At 40.4% G+C, this 15,248-nt stretch overlaps 2 protein-coding genes across 4 annotated transcripts; one reads left to right on the top strand and one right to left on the bottom strand.

The window, feature by feature from the left end:
• Positions 1–2,621: 2,621 nt before the first annotated feature.
• Positions 2,622–5,665, top strand: dnajc9 (DnaJ (Hsp40) homolog, subfamily C, member 9). The gene is made up of 5 exons (XM_067610459.1): positions 2,622–2,920; positions 4,233–4,373; positions 4,716–4,970; positions 5,098–5,184; positions 5,279–5,665. Exons 1-5 carry the CDS (start codon positions 2,747–2,749, stop codon positions 5,387–5,389), a joined length of 768 nt encoding a protein of 255 aa, XP_067466560.1. The 5' UTR covers positions 2,622–2,746; the 3' UTR covers positions 5,390–5,665.
• Positions 5,647–15,229, bottom strand: fam149b1 (family with sequence similarity 149 member B1). 3 transcript variants are annotated; one of them, XM_067610457.1, is made up of 17 exons: positions 15,101–15,227; positions 14,766–14,987; positions 14,115–14,231; positions 13,448–13,592; positions 12,514–12,662; positions 12,226–12,369; positions 11,314–11,475; positions 11,003–11,184; positions 10,758–10,900; positions 9,986–10,054; positions 9,350–9,462; positions 8,848–9,072; positions 7,796–7,919; positions 7,444–7,569; positions 7,164–7,245; positions 6,885–7,022; positions 5,647–6,724 (listed from the first exon to the last, which is right to left on the bottom strand). In XM_067610457.1, exons 2-17 carry the CDS (start codon positions 14,810–14,812, stop codon positions 6,639–6,641), a joined length of 2,052 nt encoding a protein of 683 aa, XP_067466558.1. In that variant the 5' UTR covers positions 14,813–14,987; positions 15,101–15,227; the 3' UTR covers positions 5,647–6,638. The 3 variants fall into 3 exon arrangements, with proteins under 3 accessions (XP_067466558.1, XP_067466557.1, XP_067466559.1); XM_067610456.1 differs by having other exon boundaries at positions 14,766–15,229; XM_067610458.1 differs by lacking the exon at positions 9,986–10,054 and having other exon boundaries at positions 14,766–15,228.
• Between the last annotated feature and the right edge of the window lie 19 nt (positions 15,230–15,248).

Below are 15,248 nucleotides of genomic sequence, written 5' to 3'. Positions count from 1 at the left end.
AACTTACACATGTGATGTGGAAACTTGAAATCCCCAGTGCACATACACTGAGAGTGAAGTTTTCAGTGAAGTAGGAGACATCTTGTGTCTAGAACTTAAAAGTATAAAAATTAGTAAGTATATATAGCAAAGTATTTTTGCATATTCATAGATTCTGGAGTTTCCGATGAAGGAGAAGAAATAGATCTAACTTTGAGAATACAACTAGGTAATTTAACTTTTTTTTTGGTGGAAATAAATTCAAAGCAGAGTATTTTTTATGTCTTAAAACATGTCTGGAGGGAGATCTTTAACATTTAAAATAGAGCCAGGGTTAGGTTTAAAAATAAACCAAATTAGAATCAATTAATAATAAATGATTAATAATCAGAATTTTGGTTATCAAAGTTTATTGAAATTAAAATATCTCTAACTATTGAATATTTATGTTTATTTTTAAGTTAAGAATAAATATTAGTGCCTTTTTTAAGGACATACATTATTTATTAAAGGGGCTCTATTATGCTTTTACTTATTTTCTGTCATATATATATATATAATGGAGTTTTTGTATTTGTAAAACTTTCCTTGAGCCAAGAAAAGCCATTTAAAAATCTGTGATGTCACCACAATGTAAAGTCTATGGGCCGATTGGGAACTTGGGGCACATATTCAGTGGGCTGCATATCCTCAGAAGTAAACCCAGAGGCTAGAAACTGCTTTGGCATATGCGCCAGGCAAGCAATTCTACTTGGACTGAATAGGCACCATTTTCAGTCCAGTATCCAGCTCTTATAATACATCCATGTTATATGGTCATCTGACTCTGTGTGTGTTGGTCAGCTGCTCTCGTTTGTTGGTGCTGGAGTTCACTGCTCCACTCTGCTAACATTATGGCATTTCTGTGGCTGTTTCTGCTTGTACTATTCCATATTTTGTTGTCTCGACCTGTTTTATTGAGGAATAGTGCCGCTAACGAGGCTCCACTAATTCAGTTCCCACATTTGATTTCCTATAAATTCTTCACAATAAAAGTCTTCCATTATTTAGTCATTTAAAAGCTTTTAATATGAAGCAGCAAAATCAAGAAATGCTGGGTTCTCATCAGCAGTAACTTAATATGACTCTGATATGGCTGAAAGCAATCAGCAAACGGTAAAATAAGGCAGATTTCTTAAAGTACAACCAGGAACACAAAGACAAACTAAACTTCAAACCACAGAGATTCAGTTAGAAGCTACAAAAGAAATGAGAGGGCTGAACACAGATAGGATAAAGATGTCACACAATAAGCAGGTAGCCTAATGAGCGTAACATTTACCAAACAGATAAGTCCTGCTGTAATCTTTGTGACTGGGTACGTTCATGTTGTCCACTCGCATATTTCAGATCGGATTTCAGCTCAATATGGATGTATTTGAAAAGTTTATATTTTGAGTAAAGAACGAGAACAAAAAGCAAAATCCAACTGCTAAGCTGGCAAATCAGAACAGAGTTGGATTTTACAGAGGGGGGTGGAGGGAAGGGGAGCTAAAACAGCTTGTTTCATACCAAGCAGGTGATTCCAGGTCTGAAAAGTGAAGCCAATGCGGAAGTGCCTTAGACCTGCATTCTTTCTAATGGCCAGCAGGGGGGAGCTCCACTGGCTCCAAAAAGGAGTCCAATCATATAGAAGTCTATGGAAAATGACCCTACTTCTCACTTGATTTATTACTTCAGTAAACAGTTTCCTAATGAGTTTATGGTTTCAATCGTTAGTTTCAAGTCTTCTTCAATACAGCATGATGTTCATTTTGTAAATTATGGTCCCGTTTAATTTAATTTTGATGATAAGGCAGAGTTTGCTTTAGGGCATGGCTATGTTGTGATTGGCAGTTTGCTACCTAACCAATGACAGCATTGGTTGGGTAATGTAAACGTGGTGTGACCCCAGATTCACAGACTATAGGCGTAGCCGTAGCCATAGCCGTAGCGTCACTATTTCAGTGTGTTTTCAGTTCATGAAAGTTAATTGTAACATTTTGGTCACCTAAAAAGTTTTGTTCAGCATTTGGTTCTACTCAAAGACCCTCTAAGGAGTCGGATGTTCAATTATTCAGGTAAGTACATTTTGTTTTAATGGTCTAAAGCCTGTTTTTCGCTAGGGAAAATTAGCATTAGCATTAGCATTATCACAGTTAATTATAGACTGTAAATGCACTATGCTAACCAAGCTACCAGCTAGCGTTAGGGTCAGCTCCACCCTCTCATCCAAATATGGTCACTTCTCATCACTTCTGGCTCCAAAAATCCAAGATGGAAACGGTCAAAATGTCAAATTCAGGGCTTCAAAAGTCAACAAACCAATGGATGACATCACGGTGGTTACGTCCATTATTTTTATACGGTCTATGTTTCAGACAGAGGCTGAACTGAGGGGCTGCATAAAGGGCCAATATGAGATAAATAAGGATTTTTCAAACTGTAAATCATGCAAAGCTACTCTAGTGGAGTCATAGAATAAAAATATAGAGTTGGAAATGAGCATAATAGGTCCCCTTTAAATAAAATGCCATAAAAAGCCCTCATTAAATAGTCTGACAATGGGATGAATGCAACCAATAAGAGAGCGCGTATGTTTACTACGTAATCACGTAGCTGTACATGCGGAAGTACGTGACGAGCTAGCGCGCCAATTTAGTTTAGCAAACAAAGGGGAGGCTAGTAACAGAAACACAGCTTCGAAAACTCGTCTAAACGTACTCAGTCAAAGCAGAGAGTTGTCAGGATGGGTTTGCTCGACCGCTGCAAGGAGCTCTTCAAGACGTCAAACCTGTACGAGGTGCTGGGCATCAACAAGGAGGCAACAGAGGCAGAGATCCGGAGGAGCTACTACAAAGTGTCCCTCAAAGTGCATCCAGACCGGGCTCCTGAAGACCCGCTGGCCACGGAGAAATTTCAGGTTAACCCTTCTTGTCGTTAGTTGTCAGCTAAGTAGTTGATAATCTCCGTCTTCCGCTTTTGCAATCACTAATTATGCCACAAACATTAACTGGGACTTTGTCATGCATCTGTTTATAGGAATGTATATATTTGAGTAACGTTTTCCCACTTATACATCGAGAAAAACTCCTCACTCACATAGAAATAAAGATCACTAAAATGTTAAGTCTGCAGTTAACAAAGATCAGCACTAAAGGTAATACTGATCAGAGGAGGGCGATATGGATAAGTCTTTCATCCTCTTTTACGTAATGTCATGTTACTATATAGATAATGTGTATATATAGTGATACACTACATTTTCTAGAAACTCAATCGAGAAGCTTGTGTGTAGATTAAACAATCAGATGAAAATGACCGTTTTTAGTGCATCCAGTTGACAAATTATGATACCTCATGGCATTGACGTTAATCAGATATTGACACATAAATACAGTAGCTACTCACTGATTGTAAAATCGCCCATAATGTGCTAATACAACTAGAGCTGAAACGATCAGTCGATTAAACTATTAGTCAATCAGACACAAAATTACGTTAATCGCAAACAATTTTGTTACTCAAATAATTGGTCATTTATTGAGCAAAAATACCAAATATTTGCTGGTTGCAGCTTCTCAAATGTGAGCATTTGAAGCTTTTCTGTGTCATACATGATAGTAAACTACATATCTTTGGATTTTTGACTATTGATCAGACAAAACTACACATTTGAAGTAATCACCACAGAAGTTATAATAAGCATTTTTCACTATTTTCTGACATTTCATAAAGATTTCATTAGTTGTAGCCCTAAATACAACTAAAGATATTAGTGAAATTGTTAAAAGGAACCTTATGGCAAAATCTCTACTGGTTGCCAAACTTACATTGTTTTATGGGACTGTATATATCACCAAATCTCCTAAACCTTATATCAATTAGAGCTGCAACGATTAGTCTAAATAATCCATTAGTCAATTGACAGAAAATTAATTGGGAACTATTTTGATAATCTATCACTCGCTTTGAGTAATTTTTAAAGAAAAAATACTACAATTCTCTCGTTCCAGCATCTTAAAAAATTAGTTGCTTGTTGCAGCCTTAATATAGATGTTGCTTTTTAAAGCTTAGAGTAACCCACAGTATGTCAATATATCAGTACCGCCACATCATATTTTTATATTACTCATATAAAGTATATAACAGTATTTCATACTACATTTTTTTTAAGGGCTGCAGATGTGTGTAAAATTGAGTCTCACCTGATTTTGTTGGGTTTTTTTCTCCAGGTGTTAGGAAAGCTGTATGCGGTGCTGAGTGATAAAGAGCAGAGGGTTGTTTATGATGAGCAGGGAGTGGTGGATGAAGAGTCTGACGTCCTGAGTGAAGACCGCTGCTGGGAAGACTACTGGAGGCTGCTTTTCCCTAAGGTATTGGAGCACAGCAGGCTTTTTTTTTCTTCTTTTTTTATAAACATGACTCATTTTAGTCTTTGTCGTGTGAGTCATACATGTGATGATGTGACCCCTGAAGTGAGTCACTTGTATACCAGGAATTTTATGTTCAATGACATACAGTAGAGGTTATTGTGTCATTGTACCAGCTATGGTACTACAAATAAAAAGCTACATGTACCCAGACATAATGGTGGATTAATACAAACAACATATTCGTTGCAGGATTATAAAATCACCATAATTTTACATCCCTAAACAGCATCCGTCACACATTTTGTCTTGACAGCCTGCTCTGTCTCTCTGTCTGTCTCCTAGATTACTGTGCAGGACATCCTTGAATTTGAGAAGAAATACAAGGGCTCTGACGAGGAGCGGCAGGATTTAATCCAGCTGTATATGCAGCATGAGGGAGATATGGACGCCATCACGGCCTCGGCCCTGTGCTGCTCCCAGGAAGACGAACCCAGACTCTGCAGCATCATCCAGGCTGCCATCAAGAGCGGAGAAGTCAAAGAATTTCCTGCTTTCACTCAGGAGACTGACAAAAAGAAGAGGGCTCGCAGGAAGAGGGTGAGAAATGTGTTTATGTTAAAGCCATAAAATCCTCACAGCTTATATTTTATGTCTTTTTCCAGGAAAGTATCTTATTTTATAACTTCCTCCAGTCTCATTAACTCGATTGCATTTGACCTTCCAGGCTGACAGAGAACGACAAGAAGCAGAAGAAATGCAGAAAGAGATGGGGCTCGGTGATGAGGATGACAGTCTTGTGATGATGCTTCAGGTAAAAAATGCATTTCCAGATGTATGAAATTGATAGGGGTTTTTTTGTTTGTTTGTCTTCTCTCTATAACCTTCATATCTTTCTTACTTTCCAGCAAAGACAGAAGTCCAGAGAGCAGAACTTTAACAGTTTCCTGTCTGACCTGGAGGCGAAATACTCCAAACCAAGTGGAAAATCCCAAAAATCAAAAAGAGGAAAAAAGTGAAAAGTGTGCATGCTCTGGTTATAGCAGATAAAACGTGTAAATGAATCAAAACACCTTTTCAAGTTGAGTAAGAGCATTGGAGTACACGTATGAGCTGCTGTCTAACTGCTTTGTTCTGTATGCTCATAAAATGTTCCTTTTATGTGGCTTCACTGTATGAATATGTAGTAGCTTTTTGTGTGACGCTCATCAAAATGTAAATGCATCTTTTATTTCTGTCTTTTATGTTGTTAAAGTCTTCAGAGAACACAAATAAATTCATATTTATATATGTAATCTGTACATATTTTTTTATTTAGTATAAAATAGAAAATACATTGAAGAGAGAAAAACTTTGATTTTCAAGCTTTGTCACCTTTGTAGCATGGCTATCTGATTATTTCAACAACAAATGAAGGGAAAACCACCCTTTGTGCAGTTACCCTGATGTTACCCGACAAAGCATTCCTATTTGGCTTTGCACAGGTAATAATGCAAAAAATTCACATCAAATACAGTATCTTGTACAGACATGACGAATAAATTATTTACAAACACATCGTTTTCTACAACTACCTCTTGTATTTCTACATTATCTTATAAATGAGGTGGACTGTAGAGATTTTCTGTCAGTGCTCTTCTGATTCATATGGTTTCAACTGAGATGTACTGCTGAGAAAGGCAAAAACTTTCAAGGTGGCATCTCATTCTTGTTTCTGTGTGCAACGATATGCAATGAAAAGCTCTGGGTCCATTTAGTTGTTTTTTTTTTTTTAACAGGCCCGTTGAAAATTGTGTCCTTATAAAAGATACAGTACCAAACTCTGATGTTGTATCAGAGGAGAAAAAGTGCTTTTTATCCTCTCTGTCCCTGTCTGGGTGGATGTGTTGTTCCCTGCATAGTCATTTACCAGTACAACACACTGCAGAGGAGAATATACAGTACATTCACATATAAATAGATATATATACACATTCAAATCATACATACTGAGTACAAATATCCACACATACACCTCTCACTGTACATGAAGATGGATAGTTCGTGTCAACAGTTATTTGTGTTTGGCAGCCACATAAGCTGATTTCTGAGATACAAAAATAGGCCTGATACAAAAACTTTGTAAATAAATTCAGCAAAGCAGCTATAATATGAAACAATTCTGCTACCTCTGTCAAAACAAAAACTTGTTAAGTGGGCACAGATGCTGCGGAGTGTTGCACTTCATTGTGCTGTATGAAGATGAATGGCTGAAGGGTGCGGGGCGAACTACAAGCCAGGTCTGCCAGCTCTGGATGAGATGCCTCCCCTCGTGTAAGACCGAGGTGGAACCCCCGAAACAGGCACCAGTGGAGCTATGGGGAAGAGGAAGGATAAAACATTACTGAACATAGACTTAAAACATCTTACTAGTAGGTAAATCTCACCAAAGCCAGCAGCCAGCAGCTACAACCACTCACATTCACCTAAGAACGAAGCCTGGAAGAGTTTCATCAGCAGTTTTAAGCTACTGACCTGCAACAGGGGCTTGTGGGTCTGGCTCCTCTTCGTCTTTGATGGGCGAGTGGCCCAGGGGGTGGTGGGAAAACGAGTCCAAGAAAGATGAGCTGCTGATGCCAAGACTGATGCCGGTCACACCGATTCCAAGAGAATCTGGTGGGATTAAGGAATAAATTGATGCGTACAGTGTAAGCTAACATTAAAGTAACAGAACAGGCAGATGAAAAGCAAGCGTCTCTTTCCAGCAGAATATGTTAATGTTCTTTGATTAACAATTCAAGTTGAATTTCTGACCTGTGCCCACAGAGGCTCTTCCTGGCCTCCCCTGCCCGATGTTGTCCAATACTGTGAAGGAGCGGCGGTAAGGGGTGTCCGACTGAGAAGAAAGCCAGCGGTCAAGAATACTGTCATGTATACTGATGATACAAGTGAACCACACCAACTATTTACTTGGAATTATAAAAGCAACACTGCTTAAAAAAAGTAACTTGATAGTTTCTCTTGTGTAGAATATTATTATTACCGCTCCACTTGTGACAGTGCGCAGTATGCTGAGATGATAGAGAGCCTTTACCCTGTATGTGTGAGTGGTGTTGGGGCGAGAGAAGACGTCCAGTACATGGTGACGATCCCTTGGTATTGAACTGCCGGCTTCATCATTAATAGCGCTGTGGGCACGGCTAGAAGGGCCTTTCTGACGCTGGTGCGATGGGGGAAAAATGGACAAATACAAAGGTTTTAAGCAGTGGATCACATGTGGTTTACTGCATTTGAAAAATTGACCAAGATGTTTAATAAATGCTACAGTACAACTGTTTTTTAGGCTCTATTGTCTATTTAGAAAGCCTTCATTTATCTCTGTTTCTGTTCATGTGCTGTAACAAGTTTATCATTGTCAGTGTAGTTGTGTTTCGGTGGTGTTATACCTGTGCAGGTTTGGACTGCTGCCCTGAGTGGGACGACTCTGGGTCTCCAGTGCTGATGGGGGGAAGGAGTGTGTTCCTGCTGAGAGGCAACAGTGGAGACGTCAGGCGGTCGCTGGCCGTGGCTCTGTGGAAGAACACACAAGTATAGATAGATTTATTCACTGCTCCTTGAAAAAAATGACTATGGGAGTTGTGAAAATTCACGACTTAGGTGTAAGGATGAAAGTCAAAGTTAGAATTTTACTTCTTTATATAGCTGCGATACAAAAAAGATGTGATTTGTAGATAATGTTTCTTATTTAGTGCTGTGATAAATTATTTCACCACAGCGCTATCAAAGGTTGAGTTATCTCCCCACACAGTGACAGCACTGTGATATTAAAGGAATCGGTTGACATTTTGGGAAATGCACTTATTCACTTTCTTGCTGAGTTAGATGAGAAGATTGATACTTAATCTCATATCTGTCCATTAAATATGAAGCTACAGCCAGGAGACAGTTAGCTTAGCTTAGCATAAAAACTGGAAGCAGGGGGAAACAGCTAGCCTGGCTCCGTCTAACGGCAACACGTTATATTGTTTGTTTGATCCATACAAATCTAAAGTGTAAAAACGCATGTTGTAGTTTTACGGGCAGTTGTGTGCAGAACTATTTCTTTATAGGGTGCAGTGACTTTGTGGAGTGGATATGAACATGAACACATGGTCACTGATTCTACCATTAGATGTTAAGACACCATAGTCACTGAATTTTGCAGAAGAACTGACGTACCCTATGAAGGGAAAACATGCTTTACCGCATCACTTTTTTACCCGCAGTTCATGACAAGTTCAACTGTTAAGTTGGTTTCACACATGAAACTTCTATCACCTCCCAACCCCATTATTCTACTCTCGCAGAGCCATAAGGCACAAGTTAAAAGGGAGTCTGCTTTCAAAGTTATCTCCCTCTGCTTCTGCACAACTTCAGAGAGCGCAGTGGAGAATGAGAGAGTAAAAAGCAAGATAGGAGTTTGGGTGGGGTTGGGGGTTCCCATGATGCCAAAACTCACAGACGTGTCCCCCGGATGACCTCATCCATGGATACCGCTGCGCTGGACTGACTCAAGCCGGGAACCAGTGGCAGGAGGGTTCGGGGAGGAGGGTTTCTGCGTCGAGCTGACTGGGCCGGTCGGGACAGTGATGAAGAGCTCTGCTCCAGGGCTCGGCGAGGGCGAGGTTTGCTGGAGGGGACCACGCTGGAGCCTGGTCTGAGGGACGCCCGCTCTTCTGGCTCCCTGCACAGGAACAAGAAGGTGGAACACAATAGATGAATGATGCATTTCCACCTGCTGCCAACTGGCCAACTACTCTGCTAAACAAGGTGTTAGGACCAGGGACAGAAACATGTTTTTTTTTTTAAATGAATGTAAAAACAAGATCTACAAGACATAAAAGACATTAAAGATTAAAATCACATATTAGGAATGTAGTTGTGTCTTTGTGTGATTTTGCTCTTATTTCTCTACTTTTAGCACAATGCTCATTGGTTAGAAGAGTAAAATGTGTCCATACTGGTTTCTATCCAGAACACCCAGGTTTCTCTGCTGTAGGGGGATGCTGTGGATCATGATGAGGTCGTTCAGGTTGTGCTGGGTCGCTGCTGCTCCTACTGGGACCCGTCCAGCCTGGGGAATGGTGTGAAATAAACAGAAGGAAGACAGGGAGGGGGGAGGTTAAAGGGTCAAGGACAGAGAGGTAAGAGAGGAGACATATATTGGAAGAAAAGCAGGTTAGATACAAATAATTTATTTTATGACAGTGGCCTAATGGTTAGTTATTTTCATAAAGTATTTACAATACAGTATATTCTCAAAGAAACTGTTATTTATCATGCAGTGACATCAGCTGGACCCCATATCTGCTATACCACCGACCAGAAATAACATTCACAACACTTAAAATTCAACAAAATCGATAACTAGTAAAACAAAGCATTCCAACATTCTCGTGAAAGAAAAGAAGAATCTAAAGAAAGTAGTTCATGTTGAAAAGAAGTTGCTGTTAATTAAAAAGCAAAACAGTGTTGATGCTTTCATGTTAATCAACAGGCACAAGCACATTTATTCTAGAGATAAAGATAATGAGCCGCTACGGACAGCGTGCACACGACACGCCACCATTTTGGCTCTAAGTGAGGGAGTTACATACAGTGGACGGCCTTTTCTGCTTTTTGGATTTCCGTCTGGACTTGTGCTTTGAGCCCCTTGACTTTGTGTTCTTTAAGGGGAAAAAAGGCATGACCAAAGGAAGATAGTGGATATAGAGGAAGGGAAGGAAGAACAGAAAAGGGAGGAATGAAGACAGAAAGGAAAATGAATGAAAGAAGGAAAGAAAAAAGGAAAATAGACAAAACACATTGGCAAGGTGAAGGGCAGAGAGTAAAGAGGGAAGGAAAGAAAACAGTGATACAAGTTAATGAACTGGAAGCATTGAAAGACTGAAAGAGCAACAGGCAGGAGTGAAAAAACAGGTGACAATCAAGCGTGGACTGTGGAACAGAGATGAGTGACTCTTAAGTGTGCAAAGACTTCACAGTTATGGATGCTGAGCAAATAATTAAGACTCTTCTCAGGGGTAAAACGTCTTCTACTACAAAAAGGTTTAAAAGCAGGATGGATTCCAGCTGAAGACGGTGACTTTTTTCGTTGATCTGCAGGTATCGTATTTATACTCGTATACACTCTACTTGCCAACTTAGATCATTATATTAATATTTTTTTTATATATTTTATATATATTGCAATAATGACTACTGTGAAGAAAACTCTATGTGAAATGTTACAATTTTCCTGAAATGAATGATGAATTATGACACAGCTGCTGAAACTGAAGTGCTGACAGCGATGAAAGTGAAATGAGGCTCCCAATCTGCTCCCCCAGATGCACCCTGCTGCCTCTCATTCCCTCTCAGACCACTGACCTGGAACTGTAGGCCAGCTGTGAGCGGGGGCACCCTGCTCTGGCCAAGTTTGGGCAGCATGGTAGGGAGTGTGGAGAACAGCATGAAGGGATTCTGGGAGTCTTGCTGCACGGGGCTCAAATTCCCAGAAATCTTTTCATCATCTGCCGATCACACGCGTAAAATTACCTCCAAATATTGTGCAATACATAAGAATAGACATTTGTTAATGTGATTGAGGTCGAATAAATGCAAATTAGCCCTACTTGAAGTGCAGCATTCCCAATGGCGTTGGACCAGCTCTTTCATCCAGCCAACCAGCTGCCGCCACACGTCATCGAACAACAGGTCGAGGACAGCTTGACGGCGACAACGGTATGGCGAGACAGGGGGCATGCAGTGATGCCTCCGACCTGATTCTGAACAATCTTGCTCCCACTCATCTTCCCTGTGCAAGACAGACAGATATAGCGAATAATTTTAACCAAACGGAACAACACACAGACAGTAGCTGAGGTTCAGATTTTGTTTCTGGAATAAGAGGAATATCATTGCATGAGAAAAGTAAGTAACTCACAGGTCCCTGCTATCAAAAGCCAGGTATTCCTCCATCTGACCTTCTACTTCAATCATTCTCGGCTTGTCGTGACTGCTGGAGCCACTGGAGGTGCCAGGAGGTCCATCCAACTCTGGTGAGGAGGACTTAATCAGCGCCGCTCTCCTGCCTTGCACATTCAACCTTTACCACAAAGACAAGGACACACAAGTCACTGACACAAGTCCACACATGCTGTATGTTTTCTATAAATGTGAATTCAAACCAAGCTGACTACCCCAGGCTGAAAAACAGGAAGAAAATCCTGCCATAAACATGCTTGCACATATTGTTTTGTCCTATTTTATGTTCCATTATGTCAACTCATTTCTGAGTAGAACTAGCCAGACAGTGGCACTGCCTAGTGCCAAACAATTATCACAGATATCCCACATCACTGACTTTGGCTAACAAGCCCAGAGTATCTGGGTCACAAAACCTCAGTCAGCCAGGCTTCCTCTATAATTGATGCTCTAACAGCAGTCATCTGGACACCCAGCTATTTCTTGTGAATTTCATGAACTAATGAAGCGCTATAGCTATAATTCACATTTTCTTACAAACATTCAATGGCTCCAGGTTTATTTCCTGTTAGACAGTTTACTAATATCAGCAGCTCTCATGAAACTTCACCCAAGCTGCAATGCAGGTCCAATAAACTGAATTATACATGTTCTGTATTTAAAAATCAGTATAACTGAGAATGATTTGACATTACCACAGAAATGTATTCTGCTTAGTTCTTTCCTTAACTTAGTTTCATAACAGTCAAATAATGTTTTTTATTGATCTAATTTTAAAAAATTAAGGTAAATTTACCTAACATGTGAACTTTGACCTTATGTGCCCTTCTAGCAGTCAGTCAACCAGTGAGTCAATGAAGTAAAGACTTACTCCGTGCAGCCCTGGTCTTTCTCCTGGGACTTCACACTGCTCTCTTTGCCTGCTGATGGGCTGCTGGTCGAGCTGCCCTTCCCTGAGGTAGCATACCACTGGAAGCCCTCATCACTGGGACAGACCAGCTGAGTCCCCAGGATGCTGAGTGACACGCAAGAATGGAATGTTTTGTTTTTTTTTTCAGGTTTGTCTCCACATTCAACTTTAATCTTTGATCCCACTGCTGCACTGTTTCACTCAGCTCTAAAAGGTCAGGCGGTTGGTAGGAAGCGGTGGATAACATACCGAAGATGTGGGAACCGTGTGGCCCACTGCTGACATTCATCCTGCAGTCCCTGGAGTATCCCTCCCCCGCTGCCTTTCCCCTCATACAGCTCTTTGTCGATCTCCTCAAACATTTGCTGTACCTGCCGTGACGCTGCCTTGTCGAACTCCTATGGGACAGAAAAACCAAGAGACAGACACACAGGAATGAAGGCTCGTTATTCCTCTGTTCTCATACACCAGCACTATGATTGAAAGCTGCTGCTTTTCGGTCTGTTCATCAGTTATTGGCAGCACATCGCCATTCTTTGTGTATCTCACAGCAAGCTTCAACATGCATAATAACTAGCTCCTGTGGCCGCTTGGGATGTGTGTATGTATTTGTGGTCAAACTGGATTGTTCATGTGCTATAACAAAATAAGGAGAAAGAGAAAAAGATCACGATGAGTTAGGACTGAGTTACTTTGTGTAACTGAGGTTTTTTTTTTTTTCTTGGAAGCAGCTTGAGGACAGCAAACTAAATAAATCATTGAGTCCTGGAAAAGTTTTGTAGAACCAGCTGAGGCTAGAAAGTACAGCATAATAATAAACCAGTGGAATCAGGCTTCACATACACAAAGAAGTATCCTCTACAAAGCATTTAACACTCTATACAGTTACTGGCTGTATGTTGTTTTTCTCCGGTTTGCCAAATGGTAATTCATGTTTGTAAAGAGGCATAAAAGTTCAGATAAAATGCATGACAGTAAACCAAAATCTGACATTAAAATTGCATGACAATCTATTCAAGGAGGCTTTTTGTCTTTGTAACAGAATAACAGAAAGGATGGAAAAATGCCAGAGGAAAAACAATGCCCTGTGTGTGTGCACGCTTGAATGATTCTCTTGTGTCAGACCGCACCAGACTGGCATCATCACATCACGTTATGATCATTTTCTCAGGAGTAGACTTACATCGTAGCCCCAGGAGAATACAGAGCTCCTCTCTGTGGAGATGCCAGTGCCTGTGGAGCTGTGGATACCTGACCAGGACTGGTTGGAGTCTACTGAGATGACGGTGGGACAGTCAGAGTGGCCTGAGGCAGCAGACGTCTCTGAACTAAATAGAAAGGACAAGGAAGTTTTATGGCTTGTGTACAACTCGAGAAATTTCACCACATTTATACAATGTCTTCTGTTTTACCCATTGGTTATTTGTCTTTTTAATCAAATCCATTCAAACATCTTGGCTGTTTTAAAAATGTAGACCGTTCCTCTGTTATGAGGAAATCTTACTGGTGTGACCATTGCAGAAATAATCACAGGCAAGGTTTCAAAGTGGAAAATAAAGGGCAAATGTCAAAGTAATTGAATATTCTAACAGGCTGCCTCATTATTTATTCTTTTAACTGCACATCTGAAGGAGGCAATGTGATATCAATTAATCCACTGCGTCTGGGTATCTCGTTTCACATATCAAGAGTCTTGAGAATCAGCTGTCAACTCAAGAAGGTGTAACATAACAAAACACACAGGCGTAGAAAAGTATGCGTGTTTCATCTTGGCCTTACTCTAGCATCGCCGAGGTTTGTCTCCCTGCAGAACAATCCGTGCCTATCTGTCTGTAGAACAACCCAGTTACCTGTTGTGAATGGAGACAGCTTCCTGCAGGTCATGGAGGTAGCGATGAGGCGTTTGGGTATCATCTGCTTCTTCTGGGAGAGGGTGGTGGTCCAGGCTACTTCGAGACAACCCGCGACTGCACAAAAAAACAGATTGAGTTAATTAAAAGAAAAAACTAATTAAAAGTGAGCGTGCAGTCACATTCTGAAGAAAACATCAGCGGCCCACAGTCATAGGAACATGATACGACATCATGCAAATAAGATGCAGAGTTTCTTCTAATTACAACAGCAGATTACCTCCCCAAGTGGTTGAATCCAGACAGCAGTGAGATGTCCAAATCATATAAAAGATACAATGATGATGTTGTATATTGTTTATCATTGTTATAATTCTTGTTGATATGTCTGTTAAAGGACTATAATTGTAGTTTTGCATGTCTTAACCCTACATCACGTACACTTTTTGCCAACTCTTTAAGCATGACATCATGAAAATAAGGAGATTGTGTTTCCTCAGAGCAATTGTGTGACAGATAATCATTAGAAATATAATTTTACACTGTGGTGGACAAGTCTACCACTCATCTCACTTTCTCACGGTATAGAAACACAAAATTCACTCCTTGAGAGCTGGGAAAACATAGTTATGAGTGCTCAGTGCTACTCACATCTCTAGTTTATGTGATACAGGTCTTCTGTTGTATCGTGAAATCATCCTCCTTTGTCTCCGTTTTTATAGACTCAAGCCTTCGTCTCTCATTCTTGCATCCACGTCCTGAACTCGCAGTTTAAAAAGGAGTCTGACATTTCCTCCGATCCGCAGAAAAGCACCCGGTGTACAAGATTACCGGACAGTCTTTTGGCTACAGATGCTAACGTTGTTTCAGCAGCTAAAAATGGGTTACATGGAAGGACAGATACAGTATCAAGAAGGCACAAACAGCACTGTATATTTCCTCAAAACACATCTCCTGCTATTATAACCTTGCTACAGTCAACTGACATCTTGTGTCGTCGAGAAGCCGCCCACTGATCCGGTTAATATCTTAAAATAACTCAGTGTGTAACGTTAGCGTAGCCACTTCAGAGGATTTTCACCACCAACAACAATAACACGGCTGTCATGGTTACGCAGCCTCGTCTCCGCATGG

Source organism: Thunnus thynnus, chromosome 14 (assembly GCF_963924715.1).
Source record: "Thunnus thynnus chromosome 14, fThuThy2.1, whole genome shotgun sequence".
NCBI lineage: Eukaryota > Metazoa > Chordata > Actinopteri > Scombriformes > Scombridae > Thunnus > Thunnus thynnus.
Note: the sequence above shows the minus strand (reverse complement) of the source record. Positions and strands in the feature narration are given on the sequence as shown.

What these genes read in the sequence shown, in the direction of transcription:
- dnajc9 (XM_067610459.1), top strand. Translation starts at nt 2,747, where the DNA reads ATGGGTTTGCTCGACCGCTGCAAGGAGCTCTTCAAGACGTCAAACCTG. An exon ending in GGAGGCTGCTTTTCCCTAAG is followed by an intron (nt 4,374 to 4,715) that starts GTATTGGAGCAC and finishes TCTGTCTCCTAG; the next exon opens with ATTACTGTGCAGGACATCCT. An exon ending in GTCTTGTGATGATGCTTCAG is followed by an intron (nt 5,185 to 5,278) that starts GTAAAAAATGCA and finishes CTTACTTTCCAG; the next exon opens with CAAAGACAGAAGTCCAGAGA.
- fam149b1 (XM_067610456.1), bottom strand. Translation starts at nt 14,812, where the DNA reads ATGATTTCACGATACAACAGAAGACCTGTATCACATAAACTAGAGAT. An exon ending in AGCAGTCCAAACCTGCACAG is followed by an intron (nt 7,570 to 7,795) that starts GTATAACACCAC and finishes CCATCGCACCAG; the next exon opens with CGTCAGAAAGGCCCTTCTAG. An exon ending in AAGAGCCTCTGTGGGCACAG is followed by an intron (nt 7,023 to 7,163) that starts GTCAGAAATTCA and finishes TAATCCCACCAG; the next exon opens with ATTCTCTTGGAATCGGTGTG.